Source organism: Ictidomys tridecemlineatus, chromosome 5, assembly GCF_052094955.1.
Source record: "Ictidomys tridecemlineatus isolate mIctTri1 chromosome 5, mIctTri1.hap1, whole genome shotgun sequence".
Classification (NCBI taxonomy): domain Eukaryota; kingdom Metazoa; phylum Chordata; class Mammalia; order Rodentia; family Sciuridae; genus Ictidomys; species Ictidomys tridecemlineatus.
Genome location: NC_135481.1, coordinates 7044025 through 7071513, shown reverse-complemented (window position 1 = coordinate 7071513; position 27489 = coordinate 7044025). Strand labels below are relative to the sequence as shown.

Sequence of the window (27489 nt, the reverse complement as noted above, 5' to 3'; positions counted from 1 at the left end):
CTTTCCCACAGTGCCTGGCAAGTTGTAGACGTTCAGAATATGTGTGCAATGGAGAACACTTAAAAATTCCATTTTTTAAATTACTATACAATAAAAAGACATTTTAAATATATAATCTATGAATTATGGGCTGGAGTTGTGGCTCAGTGGTAGAGTGCTTGCTAGCAAGCATGAGGCACTGGGTTTGATCCTCAGCACCGCATAAAAATGAAATAAAGATATAGTGTCCACCTACAACTAAAAAATAAGTATCTTTTAAAAATTCTACAAATTATAACAGGTATAGATCTGTGTAACCACCACTACTATCAGGACACAGGAAAGATCTGTCACCCAAAAGAACTTCCCTTACCATTTCCTTATAGCCTCAGCTCCTCCACTTCCAACCCCAGGGAACCACTTATCTTCTTTCTATAACTATTGTTCAGTGACTTTGAGAATGCTATTTAACTGGAATCATACAGTATGTAGCCTCTGGAGATTGTTTTCTTTGGTTAGCATAATACCTTTGAGATTCATTCAGGTTGCTGAGTGTATCAGTCATGTGTCCCTTTATATGCCAAGCAGTACTTTATCCTATGGATGTTGAAGCACATTGAGGCTGTTTCCAATTTGGGGCAATTATGAATAGAGCTGTCACATACATCACATGTAGGATGGGTGTGAACAAAAGTTTTCATTTCTCCAGATAAAAACTCAGCAGTGTAATTGCTGGATTATGTGGTTAAGTATGTATTTCAACATTAAAAGAAACTGTCAAGTGGTTCTCTGGAGTAGCTGTACTATTTCACAATCTCACCAGCAAAGTGTGAGCAAGGCAGTTGTTCTGTATCCTTTTCTGCCTTGGTATTGAAAGCATTTGTTTTTCTTTTAGCCATCCTAGCAGATATATCATCCTGGTTTTAATCTGTATTTCTCTAATGGCGAGTGGAGTTGAACATCATTTTATGTGCTTTTTTGCCTTCTGTATATCCTCTTTTGTGAATGTTTACTGCCTTTGCTAATTTTTAAAATTGGGTTGTAGTGTTCTTACTGCTGAATTTAAAAATAACTTTATTGAGGCATAATTTAACATACCATAAATTCACCCATTTTATAGTGTATAATTTAATGAATTTTAGTACATTTATCACCATAATCCAGTTTTAGAACATCTTTGTTATTCCCAAGAAGATCCCTCATACCCACCTATTACTGTTTAATGTTGAATATGTGATTTTGCCATATTTTCCAAATGAAGATCCTATTGCTAGCAGAATGAGAATGGGGCCTGAGAGGTGGACCTCAAGTCTTCCAAACATTTTCTGGATCCCACAAATTGTCTCCTTTTGTTTGCTTTAAATGTGGATAACAGCCCTTTCCAGAAGAAATAAAGGTGACTCACCATTTGCTGAAGCAGGAAAAGAGAACCGGCAAGGAAGGTTAACCTTCCTCCTCTGTTTACATCAGGAAAGACTTCAGGTGCCCTATCATGCCTGGTGGGTGGCCAGAGAGACCAAGGGACCCCAGGGCATCTGCCTGGTCACTGTGCATCCATGGGACACCCAGGACTGCAAATGGTAGTAAGAGAAGAGGGAAATCTACAGATTGGGAAGAGTGGGAAGCCAGGGGCCCTCGTGGATGGCTCCAAACCTCATTTTTTAATTTCTTTTCTTTTTGTTATACTTTTTTTTTTAATTAAGGAACATTTCAAACATGTTCTAAAGTAGAGAGAACAGTATAACCAGATTCCAGATTCCATCATCCACAACTCATCGCCAATATTGTTTTAACTGATTCCAACCTACCCATCCCCCTCCTAAACTACACACACACACACACACGTACGCATAAAATATTTAACAATTACTTAAGAACATCAAACACGGGAGGCTCGTTTTGAGGGTGAGCTGGACGTTCTTTATAGAGACAATCTTCTAGCCTAGCGGTCCCCAGTCCCTTGCAGTAGCTGCACACGCCCCGGAAGCCAGGGACAGGGATTGGCCCCTCTCCTCCCTGGAGGCTGACAGTGCCTGCTTCTATCTGGTAGGGCGTCGAGCGGTCCGTAGGGTTGCCCAGGGCCCGGGAGGAGGCCGCAGGACTCAGGGACTGGGGACCCGGAGCCCTCTCCCCATCCGCGCGAGCCCACCTCCTGCATTCGCCCCGCCCCGCGTGGGGCTCGCGACGCTTCTCTCCGGGTGATTCGCTCACTCCGGAGCCCCAAGGCCGCCCAGAGGGAAGAGGCTCGTGCGTCCCCGCGGCCGCACGGCTCTGAGTCCGCCGTCTGCACTCGGAGCTGCGCGGAAAGACCTCAGCGTCCACGTCGGCCGCACCTGCTCCTGACTATTCGCGTCCGCCCGCCCCGTCCGCGCGGTCCCGGAGAGCGGGGCCGAGCCGACGCGCCATGGGCACCCGCCGGCTCTCGCCGCCACCGCAGCTGCTGCTGCTGCTACTGCTGCTGCCAGGTACGGGCGCGGCGTGCGGGGTGCCGAGGGAAGGCGGCCCTAGGAGCCCTTCTTTGGAGGGGCCGGTACCCAGGGTGGGGACGCCCTAGCCGGGGACCCGCAGGCCACTCAGGGACGCGGGATGCCTTCTTCGTTTTCGGCTCCGGTTCCAGCATCTGATCCCGTCCATTGCCTCTTTTTACCACTAGTTGGGAAACGGTGGCCAGAGAGGAATACGGACTTCTCCAAGGCCACCTCGGGGAGGCGAGAGTCGTTTCGGGACCGGGGCCGGATCTGGCACGCCAGCCTCTAGTCCGTGGTCCTGGTCGCGTCACCTCGACCCTCAACCGGGGAGCGCGCTTCCCCGCCGGCTGCCAAGGCTCTAGAGGAGCCTGTTGGGACGAAGCCGACCCTGACTCCCCAGGGAGGCCTGGGTTGGCTGGGACTCTGCAAGGCTGCAAGACGTCCCTTGGGGTCCAGCCCGTAGGTTCTTGGAGCCTTGTGGCTGTGCTGCATAGGGCTGTTTCTGACCCTCGTTGCGGAAGTCTCCACTACTCAGAGCGCCTTACGCGCTCAACGGAGCTCCTGCCTGGGGCACCTCCTTTGTTGAGGTGTCCGGAGGATCAGGCAAAATCCCATTTCAGGGACTAAAAAATTTGGGTCAGATTCCCTTCCCTCCTCCCCAGTTTGCCCCCAGATCTATAAGTGGGCTGCAGCTGACCCAAGATGCCTCAACTATGCTGGGGTGTGGCTTATGAACAAAAGGAATTGCTCAGGGCTTCGGAGAAATAAGGGACTTCTAGCAGGATATGAAGACAGCATGGGCAGGAACCGGGGGTCCCACTCTGAGATCATGAGAGACAGGTGGATGCCTCGGCTTCCAAGAAGGCTGTGGCCAAATCTCTACACGATCCTGAGTGGGACAAGGGGGATTCCCAGATCTGGGATGCAGTCTCCTAGGCTTAGAAGCAGGACACCTGAGCCTGGGTGACCCCCAGCCTCCCTGCCCCTAGGGTTGGACAGGGAATCTTTCCAGGAGCATTTGCACCACATGCCTGCCCTGTAGTAACAATAAAAGTAAGGATAATTTATAGCTCTTGAGCTTTTACCACATGCCACTAAGCACGTCACTCCTCACAATCCTTTGATGTGAATACATTTATAATCTTTATTTTGACACATAAAGAAACCGAGGCTCAAAGAGGTTAAGCTACTAGGCTAAGCTCACACAGCTCACAGTGGTTTGTTAAGATTTGCACCAGATTTGTCCAACGTCAGAGCCCAGGCTTATTACCACCGAATTGTGTGACATGGTGGAACCCCTGTCTCTCTTGGGCTTCAGTTTCCCAGTCTGTCATTGGAGGAAGCAATGGAAGTCTAGAGTACCCCAGAGGTTATCAGTGGGTGATATCCCTCGTGGGAGAAATAAGAAGTAATTTCCCCAGGGACTGACAGGGCTGTTTCCCTTAGTGGCCAGTAGTTCAGAGGCCGAGCATCGCCTGTTTGAGCGCCTGTTTGAAGATTACAACGAGATCATCCGGCCTGTGGCCAATGTGTCTGACCCAGTCGTCATCCAGTTTGAAGTGTCCATGTCTCAGTTGGTGAAGGTGGTGAGTGCTGGAGCCACAATCTGTGGCCACGGGGTACAGGGCTTCTGGAGGAGCTTTTCCCAGAAGGAGCCTTGTTTTTGTCATTGATGTCTACTTTAATCTCCTTTTCAAGGATGAAGTAAACCAGATCATGGAGACCAACCTGTGGCTCAAGCAAGTAAGTGACCAGGCTTAGTGCACTGCTGCCCCCTGGTGGTAACTGCTTTAATTGCTGTCCGTGGACCAAAAAGGACCCCACAGACTGGACTTCACTTCTGGATCACATGCACATGCACTATTCTGAAGTCCACCTGGAAGGACAACAGGGCCTTGCCCCTTGAGTCACAGATGGATAGTCTGCAGCTTAGAGAGAGAGACCTCTCCAGAGTCGCACTACCAAATGAGATGGACCTGGCCCCCAATTCTTGGTAGCATAAGACCATCTCCTTCCTTTCCTCTTTGTCAAAACTCATCCTTAAGTCAGAATCAGATTCTCTTGCATCACTAATAGAATAGGAGTAGGGTCTCTGTATTTTCTTGTTCCGATTGAGGCAATAGAATTGGCTTCCTCATAGCTTCCCCAGGGAAGCTTTGCTTAAGACCTGCTGAGAGACATAATTGTCCATTGGCCTGATGGTGACCCTTCTGCCAGCTCAGCCAGCTGAGCATCTTGCTCACACAGCCTTCATCCACAAGAGGCTGACAGTAGACACAGTGTCCCCACCCTACACTCCAGGACATATTCCCTCTGCAGCCATAACATGTCCTCTCTCATCTAGTGCTCTGCTCCCATCCCTTCCTAGACTCAATATGATCATGGCTCTCTCCTCAAGAACCTTTCAAGCTGGGCACAGTGCTGCACACCTGTAATCCCAGCAGTTTAGGAGGCTGATTCAGGAGGATTGCAACTTTAAAGCCAGTCTCAGCAATGTCGAGGCACTAAACAACTCAGTGAGACCTATCTCTAAATAAAATACAAGGGCTGGGGATGTGGCTCAAGCGGTAGTGCGCTCGCTTGGCATGCGTGCGGCCCGGGTTCGATCCTCAGCACCACATACCAACAAAGATGTTGTGTCCGCCAAGAACTAAAAAATAAATATTTTAAAAAATTCTCTCTCTCTCTCTCTCTCTCTCTCTCCCTCCTCTCTCTTAAAAAATAAAAAAAAAATACAAAAAATAGGGCTAGGGATGTGGCTCAGTGGTTGAGTGCCTGAGTTCAATCCTCAGTAACCCCCCACAACACCAAAAAAAAAAAAAAGAGAGAGAAACTTTCAGAGTTGGAGAGCTTCTTTTTTATGGGAGCTTGGTCAAGGATTTGTCTGAAAGAGAGCAGCTGGAACTTAATGCATGGACCTAGATCTGGTGGTAGAAGTCCAGGAAGCTGGACTTGGCATTGGAATGACTGGAGAAAACACCAATTAATGGTCCCTATTTGATTGATGAGGGGCTGGGATCACCCACAGTCATGGAGGCATGGTTCTCCTAGAGCAGGAGGCAACTTACAGACTGAGCCCAGGGCTGTCTTCCCTGCTACACACACACACACACACAAGGAGCTGGGCTTGTGTGGTCTGCAATATGCAGGGGGCTCAGGAACCTGTGGCTGAGGTGGGGAGTTACCAAGATATAGTATCAAGAGCAATAAGTCAGGCTGGTCTTTCTGCTGTCTCTTCTTTCCTCTCTGCCCCTTCCCCCCAGATCTGGAATGACTACAAGCTGAAGTGGAACCCCTCAGACTACGATGGGGTGGAGTTCATGCGTGTACCTGCACAGAAGATCTGGAAGCCAGACATTGTGCTGTATAACAAGTAAGGACCCACATATCTGGGGACTGGCAGCCTGAGCTCTGTGTTCTAGGCCCACTGTGATTACTGACAGGCCTTCCTCAGGTCTTTTCCAAGAGGGCTCTGTTCATTCTTCAAGGATTTGCTGAGCATCTACTATATACCAGATAATAGAGATGCCAGTGAGCCAAAGAGAGTGGCAGTGTGCTGAGTTGCTTCAAAGTAGGTGATGTGCTGATAGAGGAAAAAGCTTCTGGGAAGCGATTGCATTGAATTGATTTCAAAGGTCATCTCACATCTGGAGAAGGAGCTGGAACGGGGGGAGCACAGGGAGGCAGGAGAGTATGGACCCTCACTTGCTGTATTGTAGGACATAAAACTGGAAGGGTCAGGGGAACAGCCCTGGTGTATGGTGAGAGAGTGAGGTATGTCAAGGATGGCCTTGAATGTGGCATCTGTTAGCAACTCTGTGCAAACAGACAGGGATAAAAGCAAATGTCTCCCTTTTTCTTCATTGAAAGAGAATGAGGGTGTAGGAGAAGGCAGAGCTGGCTGAGTCTGAGTTGTGTCCTCCCAGGGTTCCCCACTTACAGGCAGTTCAGCTTCTAGGGAACTTTTTAAAATACAGGTGTCTACAGTTAAAATATTTTCTTCTTTGTTCCTGTCTTTTCTAAGGTTACTATATTTTGTAATACACTATACTGTAACCATAGGTATGTTTACATGTATAGTTATATTACCCAATTTCTGTACCCATCCCACAGAAACAGAATGGGTTGGGTACAGGATGGACTCAAGAATGTATTTTCACCAACTGTGCCGGGGGCTGTGAGGGCCAGTCTGCTTTGGGGATCACTAATACAGCCTGTCCCCCATATTTCATAGATATAGAATGGGGCCCATAGTAGAAGGTGACCTCATTCAGTGGTTGTGTGGCAAAGCCAGGCCTAGGGTGGTCTCGGTAGTCCTCTATGCTTTAAGAGGCTAATGCTGTGATCTTGGGGCTCAGGCGGGCACTCCCAGCCCATTCTTTGCCTGTCCTCAAACCTTTTCTCCACTCTCCTCAGTAGCAAATCTGCCAGCAGGCAGTTATCCACTGCACAAATATCCCCTCCAAACCGCCTCCCACTGGTAAAAGTCTGAGCCTTGAGGAATGGATCTGTGCCCCTCACCACACACACAGGCTGAGTAAAGTTCCCAGGTGTAAAGTGTGGTGAGCTCTGCCAGCCACAAAGGCCCTGGTCAAACTGGATGGCCACAGCCCCCTGAGGATGAGTATAGGCCTCTGGAGGGAAGTGGGTGGTTCCTACCATCCAGGGAAGCTGCTCGAAGGCCATTCCCTCCCAGGGGCACATGTGGAGTCTCCTCTGGACCCAGAGCACGCATCTTCCTATCTCAGGAAGCCCTCCTTTTTTCCCTTTCAAAAGTTTTTCCTCTGATTCTGCCCATGCGGTGCATCTAAAGCCCATTTCTACTTCTTAAACCCACACAAAACTGATCCCTTCCACATTTAAGCTCTTTTATTAAGCAAACACAAATTATAACCAATATTTTACCATATATACTAATTTGTTTTCCAGATATTGGAAAACAAATGTTTTCACCCATGTTTCAACTGTAGAGTGATAATGTTTTAACCACTAAAGCCATGAAGGGTGGGGCTGGAGAGATGTATCTTGGTGAGAGAGTAAGTGGATGCTTACATTATTAGGGCCCTGAGTTCAAACCCCAGCACCAAAAAAACCAAAAAAACAACAACAACAAAAAAACATCAGGCAAACAAAACACCATTTTTTTAGTAAAACATTTCATAGAGTTAGTATAATCTTATTTTAATGAATTAAAGCATTCTTTGATTAGGTATTTATTCATAGTAGTATACACTGATATGTTTTTACTACTAGTAGCAGTACTCTTGGTATTACAATTAGCATCAGGACTGGGGAAGCTGTTTATATATATATATATCCCATCTTCTGGTCCCCAGCAGAAACAAAAAGGATGTCTTTAACCTTTTCAGACATAATTTTACAAATATTCCTTTCATGCAACTTGTATTTGTAAGCCTGTCCTTAAAGAACTGAGACATAAGATGCACTCAGCTGGTTTGCAGAAGTATTTCCTTCCACTGCAAGCTGACATAGAAATCTCATGGTCCAGAGGCTCTTAGGGAACTGGGCAGAGTATAGAGAATTCTTACTAAGCAGGAACTGAGAACACAAGCAAAAATATTAGATTTACATTTTGGGTTTTATGGCTGTTTCTTTGCTGGCAATTTAGGGTGAACAGCTGCAATACTGTAGGATGAATGATTTTAACAGTAATGAGAGATGTGGCCAAACACTTCAATTTAAATATATCATAAGGAATTTCCTTGGAATCTGCAGCTGAAAATTGTGAAAAATCATCCAATTCAACCTTTTACTTAGAACTTACATTTCTCAAATTGACCCTCTGTTGAGGGTTTCTCTTCCTTTTAACACAATAGAAACATCATTTTTTTCTTATATCAGAATTTCTCCTATGATGTTTTGTTTATTCTAAAGTTCATTCTCTAATAGAATCCTCAAAATGCTCATAGATACAACATGCCCTTAGTTCTTGCAAGTTCATAAGAGAATATTTTTTAGAGAATACTTTTAGGTTGCTTGGCTGGATAGAAAATCCTTGGCTTCTATTTCCCTGTAATGAAAACCTTATAAATTTTACCTCGTTGTCTTTTGGTAAGAAGTGTTGTTGTCAAAATCCATGTCAATCTAATTTTCTTTTCCTTGTTAAATAAGGTGACTTTTGAGAGAGGAACAGGGCATTATAAATAAACATGACAGGACCACACATGTAAGCCAGGCTGTCCTGAGTAAATGGGCAAATTCAATTGATAGTCATTTATAAGTAGTCGGCCTTTTTATTGGCGACCCACAGGATTTCTTCCTTTGTCTTTATTTTTAGTTTGAGATGGGGTCTTTCTTTGTTGCCCTAACTGGTCTCAAACTTATGAGCTCAAGTGATGCTCTTGAGTCTGCCTAGGGCTATGGGGATATGCCTCTACTTTGTCCTTAAAGTCTACTTGTTGGGCATGGTGGTGCACACCTGAAATCCCAGCTAATCAGGAGGCTGAGGTAGGAGGATTGTAAGTTTGAGACCAGCTTGGGCAACTTAGACAGGATCTCTGTTTCAAAATAAAATATAAAAAGGGCTGGGGGTATAGCTCAGTAGTAGAGCACCCCTGGATTCACCTGTACCAAAAAAAAAAAAAAAAGCCCAGTTTACTATGTAGCACATACATAAAAAGTCCCTTTTTTCCAGGGAAGTTTTGTTTTGTTTTGTTTTGTTTTTTAAAGAGAGAGAGAGAGAGAGAGAGAATTTTAGAGCGCGCTACCACTTGAGCCACATCCCCAGCTTCTAGGGAAGTTTTTTTTTTTTAAATTTTTTTATAGTTGTAGATGGACATGCCTTTATTTATCAACCCCAGTGCCTCACACATTCTAGGCAAGTATCTGCCACTGAGCTGCAGCCCCAGCCCCTCCCAGGAAGATTTTTTACATTAGTTTTAAAGATTTGTTCTATTCCATTGATTTGGTTTCCTCTGCTGGAACACATATGCACATGTGTATGCACATGCTCATGTTCATGAGCACACGTGCACGTGCTCTCTCTATACACATATATACATATATACATATGTGTATATATATATATATGTATGTGTGTGTATATATATATATATATATATATATATATATATATATGAATTTCTCTGCCTATGTTCCTTCTCTATTATGCTCTTAAATTTGATTTAAACAATTTTGTGTGTGTGTGGTGCTGGCGATTGAACTCACGCTACTGTCAGTTGCATCTGCTTTGTGGCTGTTTGGCCTATGTCTTCCTTAAACAGTTACCTTGAAGTGAGAAAATCTGCACTCAGGTTAGCCACTTCCAGGGTCTGCCAGCACTTTTACCTTCTACCACCACATGCCACTTTCTCCCCTGTTCACTTTGGATCCGACTTTTCCTCTGAGTGGGCCTCTGAATTGGGGGGCTTATTTCTGATATTCTCTGAAGCCCTGCCAGCCCCAGCTTCTCTTTAGACCCTAAGTGAATTCCCATGGTCTTTGTTGTTGTTCTTACCACAAATTTGAACCTATGGAACCATAAATTGTTCTTACCCTCTGTTTTACTGTCCCCTTGCTGAGGGTTCAACACAGAGTAGGTCCTTTTCTTTGTGGAGTCAGACACTTCTTGGAGATTTCTTTTCTCTTCTCTCAGGTACTTCCTCCCAGCAGCTAGTCCCACATGGACCCCCTGGGTCACGTAATAGTCTGACCCCTACCCTCATATTCTCAGGTTCGAGGGTTGCCCTTAAACCTGTCTGCTGACAGTGTGATCCACAGGTTTGTTCCTTTGCCATCCTAATTGTCCAGGTTTCTTAGGGAATTTGGAGATTGTAAAAACCTCCGCCATCTTGGATTTTCTCCTACCCTGGCCCACTTACCTCCTTAATCTTCCCTTATATTGAAGGAACACCTCAGCTCATCGTTTACTACAATGCCTTCTATTTTTTCAACTAACTCACATGGTTTGACAGTTAAGTCAGCTCAGATCCTCCTGCTTCTGCTGTCTCTTGCTGCCAGCCATCTCACTCTTGAACTCTGCCAGGGGTAAGATCTTCATTTATTTTTTTGGTCATTCATTCAGTCAACAGATATTTACCAGGTGCTCTCTGTTTAGCTGGTGCTATTAGAGACCCCAGTCCTTGTCTTCTCTCTCAGTGGTATAGATGTGACAGTTGATATACCCCAAGCAGCAAACAGGCCTTCTGACCAGAGTACACACACAGCCAGGGGCATCTTTAGGCAGTAACTATGGCCAAGATCCCCAGAAATGAGCAAAAATGAGTACTAGCAACCAGGGCAAACATATCTCTGGTGTTTGTTCTTTGGACACACATACTTTGATGAGTCCTTGATTAAGAACCAGAGTTCTGAATGGCCAAGGCTCTGTCCACAAACTCTATGGACTTTGAGCAAATCATTCTTGTCCTCTGATCCTCAGTTTCCTCTTCAATAAAATGAAAGGATTAGATTACAGCTGGGGTGGGTCAACTCTGTGAAGTACAAAGAGTAAAATATTTTAGATTTTGTGGGTCATGGAGCTTCTGTCACAGCTATTCAACTTTGCCTTATAGCTCAAAATGGCTGTAGACATTAAAAAACAAACAGAAGTAGCTTTGTCCCAACAGAATGTATTTGTGGAAATAGGTGACAGGCCTGTGGGCCAGAATTTGCCAACCTCTGAACTAGACCCTCTACACAGATCCCTTATTTCCCTGACATTTTAGGGATCCAGGAGGCCTGTCTTTCTGTGGGTCTTTCTACCCTTCTGCTTAGCCCAGCTCAGGGTGCCATGGGTGCTAACATGGGCTAAGTCCATTAGAACTTAGCCCATGTTAGCACCCATGGCACCCCACCCCACTGCCCAACCCTCTCCCTTCTGCCTGGAGCCAGGAACTGGAAGAGGGAAGGGAAGCTAAGAACATATAAACCAGGGCAAACCAGCCAGCTGGAGTGAAGGTGGGCAGGGCTTTGGCATTGAGTCTTCAGTGCAATGATTGTCTTCTCAAACAAGGGATGTGAGGGTGGGAGGCCCAGAGACTAGCAGGGAGGAAAGATGTGCACTGGAATGTTCCCATTTAGTTTTCACAGGTTCCTCTCCAATACAGTCACACAAGGACATCCCTGAATATTTCGATTCTATAATTGTCTTGCAGCTCTTCATGTACCAGGTAAAAGGATGTGAAAGATAGAAACACCTTCAAATGCTGGAATGCTAAGAAATAGAAAAGGACTGATCTAAGGAAATGTAAGAGCCTTCATGGGCAGGGACATTGTGAGGATCATCCAGCCTTACTGTCAGATGACATCATCTGGCTGTTGCAATGGAATGCTACAGGGTATTGAGCCTATCATCAGATCTCCTGCTGAAGAAATCAGATTATAACAAGATGACTGTAAGAAAGAATGTGTATCTATGTGCAAAAACAAAAAGTATGTGTGTGTGTGTGTGTGTGTGTGTGTGTATGTGCACGTAGCTTAAAGAAAGGAAGAAAAACATGGAGAGTAAGTGGGGGCAGACAGGGAAAGAGAAGGCAAAGGACTCTGTTATGCTGAATATGAAAGACAAGGAATCAGAAGACACGATCATCTACTGTGGAATAATGTTGGGAGGAATGGGCAGTGTGGTGAATAGTAGGATCAGGATCTGCAGGTAGGTTCTGGAAATAAAATCATCTATAAAGGTTCAGTTTAATGGGTATGGGCTTCTATGGCGTCTGTGCAACCCTTTTCAGCCTACCATCTGGTTACACACACACATTAGGCGCCCAGTGGAGAATGAACAAGATTCTAACAAGGTCCAGACCACAGGGACAACAGATAGCAAATATATACTACTTGAACACCTGCCTCCAGGTCAATGACTTTCATCCCATTTTTTAAAATTAAGCAGGGATGGGGAGGTCTTTCTGGCATTTGGGGGTCTCTGTAACCATCAGGTTGGGAATTTTATGTTGTGTAATGAACTGGTGATGTGCCCAAGGGTCAAGGAATATGACAGACTGTGTGTTGGGAGGAGGTCTGGGACTCATTTTATCCACCAGTAAATGGGACAGTGAACTAGGTGACCTCTCATGGCACTTTTAGCTCTCACATTCCAGTTTTACAAACCACTACTTGCCATTTACCTGCTGGCAGCATGAAAAGCTGGGCTGGATGACCCTGGGGTAGTGACCATGTCACCATGCTCCTCTTTTCCTTTGCAGTGCTGTTGGGGATTTCCAGGTGGATGACAAGACCAAAGCTTTACTCAAGCACACAGGTGAAGTGACTTGGATACCTCCAGCCATCTTCAAGAGCTCGTGCAAAATCGATGTGACCTACTTCCCATTTGATTACCAAAACTGCACCATGAAGTTCGGTTCCTGGTCCTACGATAAGGCGAAAATCGACCTGGTCTTGATTGGCTCTTCCATGAACCTCAAGGACTACTGGGAGAGTGGTGAGTGGGCCATCATCAAAGCCCCAGGTTACAAACATGACATCAAGTACAACTGCTGCGAGGAGATCTACCAGGACATCACATATTCTCTGTACATCCGGCGCCTGCCCTTGTTCTACACCATCAACCTCATCATCCCCTGCCTCCTCATTTCCTTCCTCACTGTGCTCGTCTTCTACCTGCCCTCCGACTGCGGAGAGAAGGTGACACTCTGCATCTCTGTCCTTCTCTCCTTGACCGTGTTTCTACTGGTGATCACTGAGACCATCCCATCCACCTCCCTGGTCATCCCCTTGATCGGGGAGTACCTCCTGTTCACCATGATTTTCGTCACCTTGTCCATCGTCATCACAGTCTTCGTGCTCAACGTGCACTACAGAACCCCAACCACGCACACAATGCCCACCTGGGTGAAGACGGTATTCTTGAACTTGCTCCCTAGGGTCATGTTCATGACCAGGCCGGCCAGCAATGAAGAAAATACTCAGAAGCCAAGGCCCTTCTACAGTGCTGAGCTCTCAAATCTGAATTGTTTCAGCCGCACAGAATCCAAAGGGTGCAAGGAAGGCTACCCCTGCCAAGATGGGATGTGTGGCTACTGCCACCACCGCAGGATCAAAATCTCAAATTTCAGCGCAAACCTCACTAGAAGCTCCAGTTCTGAATCTGTTGATGCTGTGTTGTCCCTCTCTGCCCTGTCACCAGAAATCAAAGAAGCAATTCAAAGTGTCAAATATATTGCCGAAAATATGAAAGCACAGAATGAAGCCAAGGAGGTGAGAGTCTGGTTGCTATTATCATCCATTCAGTCAGCAGGCGTGTGGGTTCCTTGTGCAGCAAGGCATTGGGTGGGGCTGAGAAATTAAGACTCTGGGTTCAGCAGCCTGTGTTCAGGACAGCTATATGTCTTTGGATATGTGAGTCACCTCACCTCCCTAAGCCTCTTTTCTCATGTGTAAAATGTGGTGTTAAAGCATGTGAAGATATGGTGCCCTAAGTTAGCCATAGGGCTGCCAGCAGTTCCGGCCACTAGGACATCTGTGCGGAGAGTGGATTAGGAGGTAGCCTGGAATAGGGCACGAGGCCAGATGCTCTCCAGTTAGTATTGACCAGCTGCATTTTTATTTTCATTTTTTGTGTTTTCTCACTGAGGTATAATGTGCATGGAGTAAAGTGCCTGCTCTGTATAACTGTGCAGCTCAATGAATTTTTACATTATGTCTACACTTGTGTAAACATGATCCAGGCGAAGTTTCAGAACATTCTCCATGTCCCGTTAGGTTTTGCCATGCCCCTTCAGGTTTTGCCATGCACCTTCCAGGTCACTCTTCTCCCCAAGTGACCAACCCCGATTTTTTTTTTAAATGTATATGTGGTGCTGAGAATCAAACCTAGTGCCTCACACATGCTAGGCAGTGCTATACCACTAAGTGACAACCCCAGTCCCTGACTTTATTTCCATTGGTTAGCTTTATCTGTTCTTGGATTTCATGTGCATGGAATAGCATTCTGTCTGACTTCTTTCATTCAACATGTCTTTGAGCTTTATCCTTGTTGCTGTTTCCTTATTATTGGTGTGTAATATTCCTCAATATGACCTTATTACCTTGTTTGTTTTACAGTTTTTGGACAACTATGAACAAAGCTGCTTATAACTTATGTCTTTTTTTTAAAGAGAGAGAGAGAGAATTTTTTAATATTTAATTTTTTAATTTTTTGGCGGACACAACATCTTTGTTTGTATGTGGTGCTGAGGATCGAACCCAGGCCGCATGCATGCCAGGCGAGCACGCTACCGCTTGAGCCACATCCCCAGCCCAACTTATGTCTTTTAGTGAAAATGTGCACTTATTTTTCTGGCATATACACCTACGATTAGATTTGCTAGATCTTTGAAGAAATGTTATTTTTTAAATATTTATTTTTTAGTTGTAGTTGGACACAATACCTTTATTTCACTTATTTATTTTTATGTGGTGCTGAGGATAAAATCCAGGGTCTCACACATGTGAGGCAAGCACTCTACCACTGAACCACAACCTCAGCACGAAATGTATTTTTTTTTAAATTTTTATTGTTGGTTGTTCAAAACATTACATAGTTCTTGACATATCATATTTCACACATTTGATTCAAGTGGGTTATGAACTCCCATTTTTACCCTGTATACAGATTGCAGAATCACATCAGTTACACATCCACTGTTTTACATATTGCCATACTAGTGTCTGTTGTATTCTGCTGCCTTTCCTATCCTCTACTATCCCCTCTCCCCTCCCCTCCCCTCCCATCTTCTCTCTCTACCCCATCTACTGTAATTCATTTCTCCCCCTTGTTTTTTTCCCTTTCCCCTCACTTCCTCTTGTATGTAATTTTGTATAACAATGAGAGTCTCCTTCCATTTCCGTGCAATTTCCCTTCTCTCTCCCTTTCCCTCCCACCTCTCATCCCTGTTTAATGTTAATCTTCTTCTCATGCTCTTCCTCCCTACTCTGTTCTTAGTTGCTCTCCTTATATCAAAGAAGATATTTGGCATTTGTTTTTAGGGATTGGCTAGCTTCACTTAGCATAATCTGCTCTAATGCCATCCATTTCCTTGCAGATTCCATGATTTTGTCAACGAAATGTATTTTTAAAAAAATTTTTGTAGGTGTAAATGGACAGAATGCCTTTATTTATTTTATTTATTTTGTGTGTGTGTGGTGCTAAGGCTTGAACCCCATGCCTCACACATATGAGGCAAGTGCTCTGCCACTGAGCTGTAGCCTCAACAGGAAAGATGTATTTTTAACTTTAGTGGATATTGTAAAATTTCTAGAGTTTGAACCAACTATCACTCCCCAGCAATGTGTGAGAGTTCCAGGTGCTTCACCTCCTCTCCAAGATGTGCTAAGTGGTATCTCACTGCAGTTCAAATTAGTATTTCCGGTTGAGTAATTACTAGGGCTCTTTTCATATGCTTATTGGCCATTTGGATATCTTCTTTTGTGAAATATCTATTCACATTCTTTTGCTCTTTTTAAAGAATTGGGTGAACTTAGTTCTATTTTCACTAAAAACCTTCTACCAGAACTAACGTTAAGGATAGGTAAATTTTACATGAAATAATGTCATGTGTCTGGCTGTTTCATGACCCTTTGTATGCCCCCAAGGTTGCCAGGATCATGCTCACTGATTTTATAAAAGTCTTTGCTTTTAAATTAATTGGCTCTGCCTTGTTTATTAGCAAAGAGCTATTACAAGATAATTTCAGCTCCTGATGCATGGTAGGTAATTAATGTTAGTCAGGAATGCCTGGAGCCCTTTAGTCAGCTCAGTAGCATCCCAAGGCAGATGAGAAAGGAAGCAAACAGCCACAGCTCCCCACCCAGCCATCTGAGCTACCTGGAGCAGTCTCAGGGCTGATTTAACAATGCAAAATCTCCAGCTGATGCCATTAATTTAGCCAAAAAGATAGGCATTCCTTTAAATTTGGTTGAAACTGTTACTGGACATTAAATAAATGATCAGTGGAAATCTCTTATCTATTCAACACTGATAACTTTTGAGGACATTCTCTACATTTTCCTAACCCTTTTCAAATAATCACTTGAGTTAGCAATGATTTTATTAAAGGTTGAGATCTCAGTACCTACATTCTAGCCTTTTCAGGCTAAGATGACCTTTATTCCAAAAATTATTTCCTAGACATTATGCAAGCTGTGAGGGTTTGGAAGGATCTATGGCAAACGAGTAGTACGAGACCCATCTCAAGGGGCAGGCACTGCCTCACCTCTGGACATCTGTTACTACATGAGAATGTGGGTAGATCCTTCTAGTTTTCCAGAGAAAGCAGAAATCTGGCCATGCAGCCAGCAGATTGCAACACACATATGAGGGGGTGTTAGGATAAATGTGGCTGCTCAATGCTCAGAAGAGTGGATCCCCCTGAAGGATTTCTTCTTTCCCTCTTATTGAGTAACTGACACTGCTATTTACAGTTCTCCAGAGATATTTTAATTTCCTATTCTTTGGCTCAAACTTGGCAGGTGTTAACTGTCCCTGGCTCCACAGAGCCTAGACAGTATCCTAGGCTGTTTTCCCAGCTATCTCCAGAGGCTGCTGCAAGCCTGGGAATGATCATCCTTAATGTTAAATAAAAACTTATGGGAGGCCATGGATTTTTGACTGGGTACCTGCACAGGCCCAATGGACCAAGCCAATGTTGAGTTTAATCACAGTAACAGACCTTTGGTTGGTTGCAGAAGGCCCTGTAGCCAATTAACTAGTTAAGCCATAGTCAGTTAAGTTGTTTTCTGTGTGTCACATCTATTTCCCTATGCATGTTGTTGGATCATATTTTTGGTTGACATTTTCAGGTTCTGGGAGCTGCCCAATTGGAGAAGTAGTTTTATTTTGTTTTGTTCAGATAAACCTTACTAGCTTTAATTGGTGTAAAGAACTCCGCCCATCCCCTTACTGGGATTGAACCCAGAGGTGCTTGAACTACATCCCAGCTCTTTTTGGGACAGGGACCCATACCGTCCTTGAACTTGCAATCCTCCTGCCTTGGCCTCAGTCACTGGGATTAATTCTGTGCCACTGCAGCCTGCTGGAAATTTCCCTTTTAATGCTGAATGCTCTCGTTGGGAATTAGAAGTGGGTTACCAAGTTAGAAAACTAGAACTCACCTGGGGAAGGACTGTTTATTGACAGCAGTTTTGGTGGCTGATCACACCCTGGCTGTCCACTGTACATGCTGCTCTAGAGATCTTGGAGGTGCACAGATCAGTCATGATCTTTTAAGCTCATTGTTTGGAAGCAGCTTGTTTTATTTGGTGGATTATTCATTCATTCTAATCACAGCATGACCTATGAGCAATGATTAATTTGTGTTGTGATTAGTTTTATCAGGGTTATATTTTTTGCCTTATTCCAATGTCTTCCATTTACCTGTTTGTTTTTTCCTCAGTTCTTGCTGTATATGAGAAAGTTTTAATTTTTATAAATAAAATACATGAAAGCCACATGATATTCTATTTTTTATTCTTCTGGTGGTTTTTACTGCCTTAAACCCATACTCAATTCTCTTTTCCCTATCCATCAAATCAGTCTCTTACATTTTTCAATATCTGTATCCTGCCTGCCACAGACGCACCTCTCCTGTGGTCTTCCTCATGCCCTGCAGCCACATTAGGTGTTACTAGTATCTTAGTTCAGGAGTTTTTTAAATTTTAATTTGTTACATGACAGAATGCATTACAATTCATATTACACATATAGAGCACAATTTTTCATCTCTCTGGTTGTACTCAAAGTAGAGTCATATTCTTCGTGTCTTCATACATATACTTAGGGTAGTGATGACCATAGCATTCCATCATCTTTCCTCTCCCCATGCCTCCTCCCTTCCCTTCCCTCCCTTTTGCCCTATCTAGAGTTCATCTAATCCTCCCATGCCCCCTTGCCTAGTTCAGGATTTTTTTTCTTGTTCAGAATTTTGATGAATGTACTTTTTCATTTCTGTCATTCAGTTTTTAAAGTCTACCATGAATTTACTTTTACCCTTCACATGTATCCTGTGGTGTACCCTGGATTTCTTAGCAACATGCTTTCCTCAAGGGTGTTTATGGGTAAACCTTCTAAGGCCTGGAAGGCTTAACTTATTGTGACTTCACTTGTGTGTGTGTGTGTATGTGTGTGTATTCATTTTATCCTGCAATAATCCTGTGAGGTCTATACTATTATTATTATTTCAATATTACAAATATATAAATTGAGGCACATGGCAACTACAAGACTTTTTCTTGGTCATGAAGTTCCGGATGCTGTTAGTTGGATACAAAATGCTAGTGTTTTAAGTTCTTTTCCTTAAATACTTAAAATTATTTATATATGTGTGTAGCTATATATTTATATGTAGTTTATCTATCTATGGCTTCAAGGTCATTTTGCCTCAGTACCACTTTGGGGGAAAGTTTTGTCTTAATGCTGTGCCTTTGTAATTGATTCTACCTAGAAGCTATTAGAACTTTCTATTTTTAGAGAAATCTAATGACATCAAACACAATGTGTCTAGTAGGTGTGGGGTCCCACCTTATCAGTCTGGCATTCTTAGGAGCCTTTTCATTCTGGGCTTCCATCTTTCTATACTGCTGGGACATCCAAGGTTATGGTTTCTGTAGAGATTCCTTCTCACCCCCTTCCTGTATTCTTTCCTGAGTTTGTACTGTACCCACCTGAATATGTCTGCATCTTGCTTCCTCATCTTAGTTTTCTCATGACATTTCTTAGCTCTTCCATCCTTCCTGCCACCCAGGATGGCTCCTCAGCCTCGCCGCCCCACCACTGCTGCTTTCCTGGGCCGTATCTACCCTGCTAGTTAGCTCATCTCTTGAGTTCTTTGTCACAAATTTTCTATTTTCACACCTACTATTTTTTGTACCTTTTACAATTAGTGGTTCTTCTGTCAAACTCCTTGTTTCTACTTCATGCTTCCAGTGTTCTCTTATCTTAGAGGAGAGCATTTTTAAGTCCTTGCCCTGTCTAATGTGTTCACTTTCCTCCAGATGGCTAAATGTGTGTCTTTTAGGCCTGTAAACGCCCTTCCTCCAGGGAGAGTCAGCTGTCCTTGGTGAATTGTTTGAGGGAAGGGCCAAAAGTCAGACAGCACAAGGCTGAGGACATCTGGTCACAAACTGGGGTAATTTCCCTTTGAGGGTGCTGCCTCCCTTCTAGGTACTTTGTTCCTAAAGAAATGTCTGGCCACCTCCTGCCTAACTCTGATCTCTTCCAGTCCCTTCTGCTGGACTAAAGTAGTTCAGTCCTTGATGTGGGAGGAGAGGAAGGGAGCTTCAGCTACTCCAATCAGTGGGCACCTTTCTATGCTCTGATCTTCCCATCAGCCAGGCTCTGCTGGCCTTGCACATCACCCCTGAGCCTGCATCTCTGGGAAGGGAGCCGACAGGCTGAGGTGGTAATGAGGCAGGGCCAGAAAGAGCACCACACCAAAACTCCTCCACCTTCTCCTTCCATGGAGACCCCTTCCTGGCTCACCTGCCACCCCACCTGCTATGCCCACTCCCCAGGCCACCATTTCCCTATTTTGGTTTCAGAGAGTCTTTAGAGTTTCTTGTTTCTGGGCCATCTCCAGGGTTGTGCTTGCAAGGGAGCTAGGAGCTTGGGCCTGTTCACCATTTTGCCCAACTCTCATCTACCCTCGATTCATTTAGTCTCAACGTTTCTAGAGAATGGCCAATATCATTGTGCTTTAAAGGCTTTAAGAGTTAGATTTAGGGCTGGTGTTGTGGCTCAGGGGTAGAGCACTTGCCTAGCGCGCTTGAGGCTTTGGTCCCCAGCACCACATAAAAAAACCTAAATACACAAAATAAAGGTATCATGTCCTTCTACAACTAAAAATGTCGAGAGAGAGAGGGGGAGGGGAGACTTAAAATTCATGCCCCCCTTTGTACCCATGTCTAAGACACAAATCCAGTTTTTCTTCATTGGGCTGAACCATGTGAAGTGCAGTCAGAGGGAGATTTAAATGGGGATATTAGTCATTTTTTCAAATCAACATTAACATCAATAGATACTGTTAATTAAGGACTCTGTACCAAAATAACCCTCTGAGGTAGGTATTGTTCTTATTCCCATTTTATAGATAAATAAGTTGAGGCTAAGGGAGGAGATAGAATTTACCTAGATTCTTACAACTAGAAAGGAGCAGAGTGATATTATAATCAAAATCTGTCTCCAGGTCTCTATTTTCCCACCTGCCTGCCTCTTACACCCTTAGGAGGCTCAGCCTATAGTATATGGGTAGAAATCAGAGCCCCTGGTAGATCTGAAGCACTTACAAACCAGTCTTAGGAATTCAAATAAAGTAACTTGTGGCAAACACGGCATTATAACTTTACCAATGGCTTCTTAGTGTCACCGAGAGGACACATTTACTCAAGCTCATAATAGTAAAATCCACATTTCCTAGTCCCAATTCGGGGCACTTAATTAAATTACAAAATTACATGCTGCCTCTTTATTATGTGATTATTGCTTCAAAATCAGTTGATTCATGGATTCTCTCCTTCTCAATTCAATTATGGTTCCTTTGCTTTCTGAATCGTCTAGGAGTTTAATTACCATACAATTCTTTTTCCTATTTCAAGCCTCAATTGAAGCTGTATTATGTACAATTAGTGTTGCACTCTCTTCCATTTTTTTAAAAAAAACTTCATTGTCAGCAGTTATTTCAACTGTGTAGGGCAAGCTGAACCTCAAATAATACTGTATAGCATTCCATTGTACTTTGACCTTCCATCTGAAGATGACATTTGGTCTGTGGGCATTCTGGAATGGAGTACTAGGAAAGAAAAGGATGATAGACTTGCCTGATGTGCTTTTTCACATTTGCAACAGATGTAAGATTAGCATCTAAAACTGGAAAAGAATGAGTACTTGAAATAATAGCAAGTGATGCTGGGTTGTACTAGCCATTCAAACAAAGGCCCAAAATAGAGGCATAAATAACTGGTTTTGCTAACTTTACAAAACTGAAATTTAGAAAAAATGGGTTATAAAGGCCTAGAAATTTCTCATTTGAAACAGAGCTAATATGATAAATATTTCATACCTATTTCTCCACTGCATGAAGCAAAACTTGATGGTAGATTTCTTCAGACCACATTGAGTAAAAAAAGAGAGTTCTTGCATATTGGAGATAAAATGACTTCTTATATGGCCACATATTGTTAAATATTGAAACTATCCACTTGGGGCTGGGGATGTGGCTCAGTGGTAGAGAACCTGCCCAGCATGTACAAGACTCCAGGTTCAAGACCAGCACTGCCCCCTCACCCACACACACACATTCACTTTGCTTTTCCCCTTGTGCTTTCTCTTTCATGATTTTTATTTATTTTTTGTTTTTCAGATTCAAGACGACTGGAAATATGTTGCCATGGTGATTGATCGCATTTTTCTATGGGTTTTCATCTTGGTGTGCATTTTAGGGACAGCAGGATTGTTTCTGCAACCCCTGATGGCCAGGGATGATGCGTAAGCACTGACCTGTGTTTGCCTGAGGCTTACCTGTGTGTGTTTTGAGGGAGGGAGATGTCTGTTTCTTAATAGTAATACATTTTCTGTTACCATGCTACCAGCTTTGATTTTGGCATTTCAAGATTTACTTATTGCCCTGGTTTTTGGCCAAAAAGGAAAGGAAAAAATCATGCAAAGAAACCCAACAAGAATACTTATATGTATAAATGACCATTTAGTCTTTTTGACAAGATAAAGAAATGTTAAAATATAAATTATTCTACCTGGGCATGGTGGCACATATTGTAGTTCTAGTGACTCAGGAGGCTGAGGCAGAAGAACAAATTTTGAGGCCAGCCTCAAGAACTTAGGCTCTAAGCAACTCAGTGAGACCCTGTCTTAAAATAAAAATAAAAAGGGCTGGAGATGTGGCTCAGTGATAAAATATTCCTAGGCTAAATACCCAGTACCACAAGAAAAGAAAAAAAAACCTCAGTTCTTCCACAGTGATTAAGTAGTGTACTATACTATGGAGCATGTGAAAACAGTTTTTATTTTTTGTTTTCTTTTGACTGCTTGAAACCTAACTGGATAAAAAAACTTCCTGTTCAGAAATATGAAAATCTTGTTCAGTATACTACAAATCTCCAAATATTATTTAGCCCATAATCTCCTTTAAGTTTTTACTTCAGGAGTATTCCCAATACTACCATTTCTTACTGTGCATTTCTTATTTTTTACTGTCTTTCAAGAAGTCTAAGGGGCATAGCTCCATTTCAGCTATTTATCTTGTGTAACTCCAAATCATCCCATAAGAAATTATACCCAGTCACACATTCAGGCTACTATAATCAAATACCATAAACTGAGTAGCTTATAAGTAGACATTTATTTCTCACAATTTAGGAGCCTGGGGAATCCAAAATCAAGGCACCAGCAAGACTCAGTGTCTAGTAGGGCTCTCTTCCTCATGGAGGGTGCCTTCTAGTTGAGTCTTCACCTGGCTGAAGGGCTGAGTTATCTCTCTGGGGTCTCTGTTATAAGGGTACTGATCCCATTTGTGAGGGCATGTCCCTATGACTAATCACCTCCTAAAGATTCCACCTTCTGATACTGTCACTCTGGGTGTTGGGTTTCAACATAATTTTAAAGAGACACATTCAAACCAGAGTGTGAACCTTTAGAACAGGGGTTTCTCAACTTTATTAGCTTTATTACCATTTTGGCTGAATAACTGTGTGTTCGGGTGGGGGACTGAGGATGTCCTGTGCACTGTAGGATCTTTAGAAGGACTGTGGCCTCTACCTATTAGATGCCAGTGACAAGCCCTGCTCCCTCACCAGTTGTGACAACCAAAAATGTCTCCAGAAATAATTTAATTGGCATTGGTTGAGAAGTATTGCTTTAGACAAATTATTAGAAGAGTTTTCCATACTATACTTTTCAAGATGAATAACTACTGACAAGGATGATGATTCAGAGGCCACTTGAATCTTCTCACTAGTTACTGTGATATTTTTCTTATATAAAAGTAAAAATACAATTGCAGTCCACTGTGACCTGTTCTGGTAAGTCAAAAGAAGATTTCTGTAAAATTTACTGATATATAAAAATCTTAAGTAACAGTGACAGGGATATGAGAGATCAGGGATGACACAAGCTAAGACAGCTAAGAAACAATTTACATCAAACCAGACTATTAACTACTTTCATCACTGTGACAAAATACCTGAGACAACCAACCTAAAAAGAGGAAAGGCTTATTTTGGCTCACCATTTCAGAGGTTTCAGTCCCTGGTTGATTGGCATATTGCTTCTGGGCTTACTATGAGGCAGTATGTCATGGTGGGATGCATGTGGTAGAGCAAAGCTATTTATCTCATAGTGGCCAGGAAATGGGGGAGGGGTGAGGCTGGAGTCCTAGTAGTATTTTCTTAAAGGATACACCCTAGTGACCTAACTTCCTTCTACTAGGCTCTACCTCCTAAAGGTTCCACCACTTCCCAATAATGCCACAGTTTGGCAATCAAGCCTTCAACATACAGGCCTTTGGAAGATGTTTACCCTACCTATAGCTTTTTTGCCTCTGGCCTTCAAAAGCTCATGTCCATCCCGTAATGCAAAATCATTTAGATCTTTCTCTAAGAGTCTTCAAAATTTAAATATTCCAGAATCACTCACCTTCAAGACTCAAGGCAAAGTTGGCTATGAGTTCCTGCTTAAAAAAAATTGATATATAAATCAAAAAGTTACACACTTCCAAGATATAGCAGCATAGGGTAGACATCCCTGTTCCCAAAGTGAGGAGTAGGGGAATAGATAGGAAAGATCAGACCAAAGTACCAAAACCCAGCAGGAAAACACTGAACCGTAAGTCACCATGTCTGGCATCCAAGGCATGCAGTGGCAGACTGTGGGATCCCAAGGGCTTGGGCAGTCCTGCCTCTGTGCCCTTGCTGGCTGTAGCCCACATGGCTACTCTCTTGGGCAGGCTTTGCTTGCTGCCTTCAACTTACCTCAGCAGGCATTCAATGTTCCAGAATCTTTAACTTCCTGGGGTTTCCACTGCAGCTTCTGCTTTATTCTCACAGCTTCAAGCATATCTTGAGGGCTGCTTGCAGGGGCTTTCACCTATCACACAATGCCTGGCCACTCAGGAATTCCTTCTAAATTTTGGTGGAAGCCTGTGTGACTCCACAACTCTTGTATTTTGCATGTCTGCACAGCCAGCATTTGTGGAAGACCCCAAGGTCTGCTACCAGCATGAGCTGTATGTACCAGGACCCACTTGAACCATGGCTGCAGCAGCCTGAGTACCTACTTCCTAGATGGCCTTGTGTGAGCAGGGTGTCCCCGTGCACTCTTACCTAAGGAAAGTCTTTCTGCTTTTCCTTTTTTTTTTTTTTTTTTTTTTTTGCTCCCAACTCTCACTGTAAATCTGACTAAAAACAGCCGGTAATACCCACACCAAAGCTTGAGCCTGAATGTTGTGCCGCTGTGAAACTTCCTCTGCCAAATAAAACAGTCCATCACACTTGAGCTCTGCCTCCCACAAAGTCTTAGGCATGGACAAAATGAATCCAGATTCTTTGCCACAATATAATACAGTGGCCTCAAAATCCAATTCCAAATAGAGTCTTTATTTCCATTGGAACCCCCATAAGCATATACTGTCCACATTTCTATCAGCATTCTGGTCTTCTGAGACCTCACCAGAAACACCTGTTAATCTGTTTATAGCATTCTAGGCTTTCTCTACTTCTCCAAACTTTTCCAAATTCTTCCCACAATCCAATTTCAAATGCTTCTGAATGGCACTGTCAGGAATAGTCATAGCAATGACTCTTTTTTTTGTACCAGGGATTGGACTCAAGGATACTAAACCACTCAGCCTCATCCCTGGCCCTTTTTACTTTGAAACAGGGTCTCACTAGATTGCTTATAGCCTCACTAAATTGCTGAGGCTGGCTTTGAACTTGTGTTCCTTCTGCCTCAGCGTTCTGAGCCACTAGGATTACAGGCATGCACACCACACCTGACCAAAGACTTGATTTCTTGATACTCATTTTCTGTATTATTTTTCTGTCACTGACAAAATACCTGAGATAATCAACTTAAAGGAAGAAAAGATTATCATGGTTTCAGTCCATGGTCAATTGTCATGTTGTTCTGGGGGCCTGTAGCAAGGAGCACATCATGGTGAGAAGCATGGGGTAGAACAAAGCTATTTATCACATAGTGGCCAAGAAGCAGAGAGGTGGTTGGTGGGAAGGGCCTGGTATCCCAGTATTCCCTTAAAGGACACACCTCTACTGTCCTAACTTCCTTATACTAGGCTCTACCCCTAATAGCCTTCCAATGACATCACAGGCTGGCAACCAAGCCTTCAACACACAGGCCTTTGGGAACACTTATCCAAACTGTAGCACAAACTTTCACTCATTAAGTGGCATTAAACACTTGCCTATAGTAAAAATGTAAATTTGACAGGGTCTCCTTTTCCCTCCAAAGAGTGTTGACTTGAAGATAGATGGGTTTCTTACTATAAATAAATAATGCATTTACTATCTCAACAGCCAAGAGTTCTAAATTTAACGCAAGGTTTCTATCAGTGTTTTCTTCCTGGTTACAGGTGAGTCAGGGACATTTGGAGATGATGTACTATACTTACTGATATATACTGTACTAGTAAAAGGCTAAGACTAGATTAAATCTAAACATCCTGCAACTCCAATACTCTATTATTGTAATTGTTGAAATGAAAGAAAGCAAGTATTACATATGTAATAATATGCTTATACCAAATTAGAATACCATCTTTAAGCTTAGAAGATGGTTTTCTCATAGAATGTTCTAGACATAGACATGCTTTTAAAATTTTTTAAATTTATGTAATTACAGTGAACTCTTCTGAGATCAAGGATAAAGAGATGCCACCCTAGTTTGTATAGATGGCTCTATTAATTGTGGAGAATATGTACAAGGGGGTTGAAATTAATGTTAAGGACATGCTCCTGCACGTTGACAAGAATTGTCTGGTATGTGATTTTACAATGGAAGGAAAGCTATAAAGATAGTTAATAAAATATTTACTTGGTTTAAACATCTAAAGAATAAAGCCTTAAAGGAGTGTCCAATCTCCATTTTTCATTTATTAAAAATGTTGGTTATAGAATAGCAGCATCATTTTAAGTCACTCTTATACTGAGTAATCAGCTTACTTATGAGAGCAGAATACACTGAAGATTAGCTGTTATTATTAAATATAGGACAGAAAGAATTTTTAAAGGTATCCCTTAGCCTGGCACAAATGACACATACATGTAGTCCCAGCTACTCAGGAGGTTGAGGGCAAGAAGATCACTTGAGCCCAAGAGTTTGGGGCCAGTCTAGGCACTTTATCAAGATCACATCTCAAAAAAAAAAAAAAAAGTATACCTTTACCAAATCCTGAAGAAGTTTTAGAATATGTCTTCAAACACAACTAGAATTTTCCAGCACTCAAAAGATGAGCTTAGGTTCGAGGTATAGCTCCGAGGGTAGAGCACTTGCCTAGCATGTGCCAAGCCTTGGTTCAATCCCCAGCACCAAAAACCAACCAACCAAACAAACAAACAAAAAACCAAAAGATGAGCATCACTATTGATTACAAACTAGGAAAACACTAGATTTTCACTAGTACAGTTTGGATAATATTTTGCTGTTATTTTTAGTCATTACTTCAGCCATGCAGGTAGATGTACTAATGTATACCCTATTAGGCAAACCAATGTTAGCTTACATCATATTTTAAACACAACTTTATATTTGCCTAAGTGTAGACATGCCATGATAGATATATGTTTTGTAACTAAATTCAAACCCTTCAAAGTTTCACTTATTTGTATTTCCAATATGAACTGGTACAATTATATTTGCCCATTCATAAATAACAGGAACAAAAAGACCCAGAGATCCAATAATTGAAACCAGAAGAAAAGTCCACAGAAACATCCGGTCAAGAACCTGGGCTATGAATTTCCAATCTTCAACAACCTGTTACAAAAATAAAAATAAAAACACATTAAAATAAAGTTGTGTAGATATTTAAAGATATAACACACTAAGTTAGGGGGCAATCAT

The 27489-nt window shown here is 42.9% G+C and overlaps 2 protein-coding genes across 2 annotated transcripts in view; one reads left to right on the top strand and one right to left on the bottom strand.

The window, feature by feature from the left end:
• Nucleotides 1-1919: 1919 nt before the first annotated feature.
• Nucleotides 1920-26499, top strand: Chrna3 (cholinergic receptor nicotinic alpha 3 subunit). The gene is made up of 6 exons (XM_005316847.4): nucleotides 1920-2444; nucleotides 3894-4033; nucleotides 4146-4190; nucleotides 5711-5820; nucleotides 12614-13625; nucleotides 21761-26499. Exons 1-6 carry the CDS (start codon nucleotides 2384-2386, stop codon nucleotides 21887-21889), a joined length of 1497 nt encoding a protein of 498 aa, XP_005316904.1. The 5' UTR covers nucleotides 1920-2383; the 3' UTR covers nucleotides 21890-26499.
• The window catches only part of Chrna5 (cholinergic receptor nicotinic alpha 5 subunit), a 42326-nt gene continuing 39590 nt past the window's right edge, over nucleotides 24754-27489 (bottom strand). Inside the window, exon 6 of the mRNA XM_005316848.5 lies at nucleotides 24754-27402. Within this exon, the coding sequence (XP_005316905.1) occupies nucleotides 27241-27402 (162 nt within the window). The 3' untranslated portion in view covers nucleotides 24754-27240. The remainder of the gene's footprint in view (nucleotides 27403-27489) is intronic.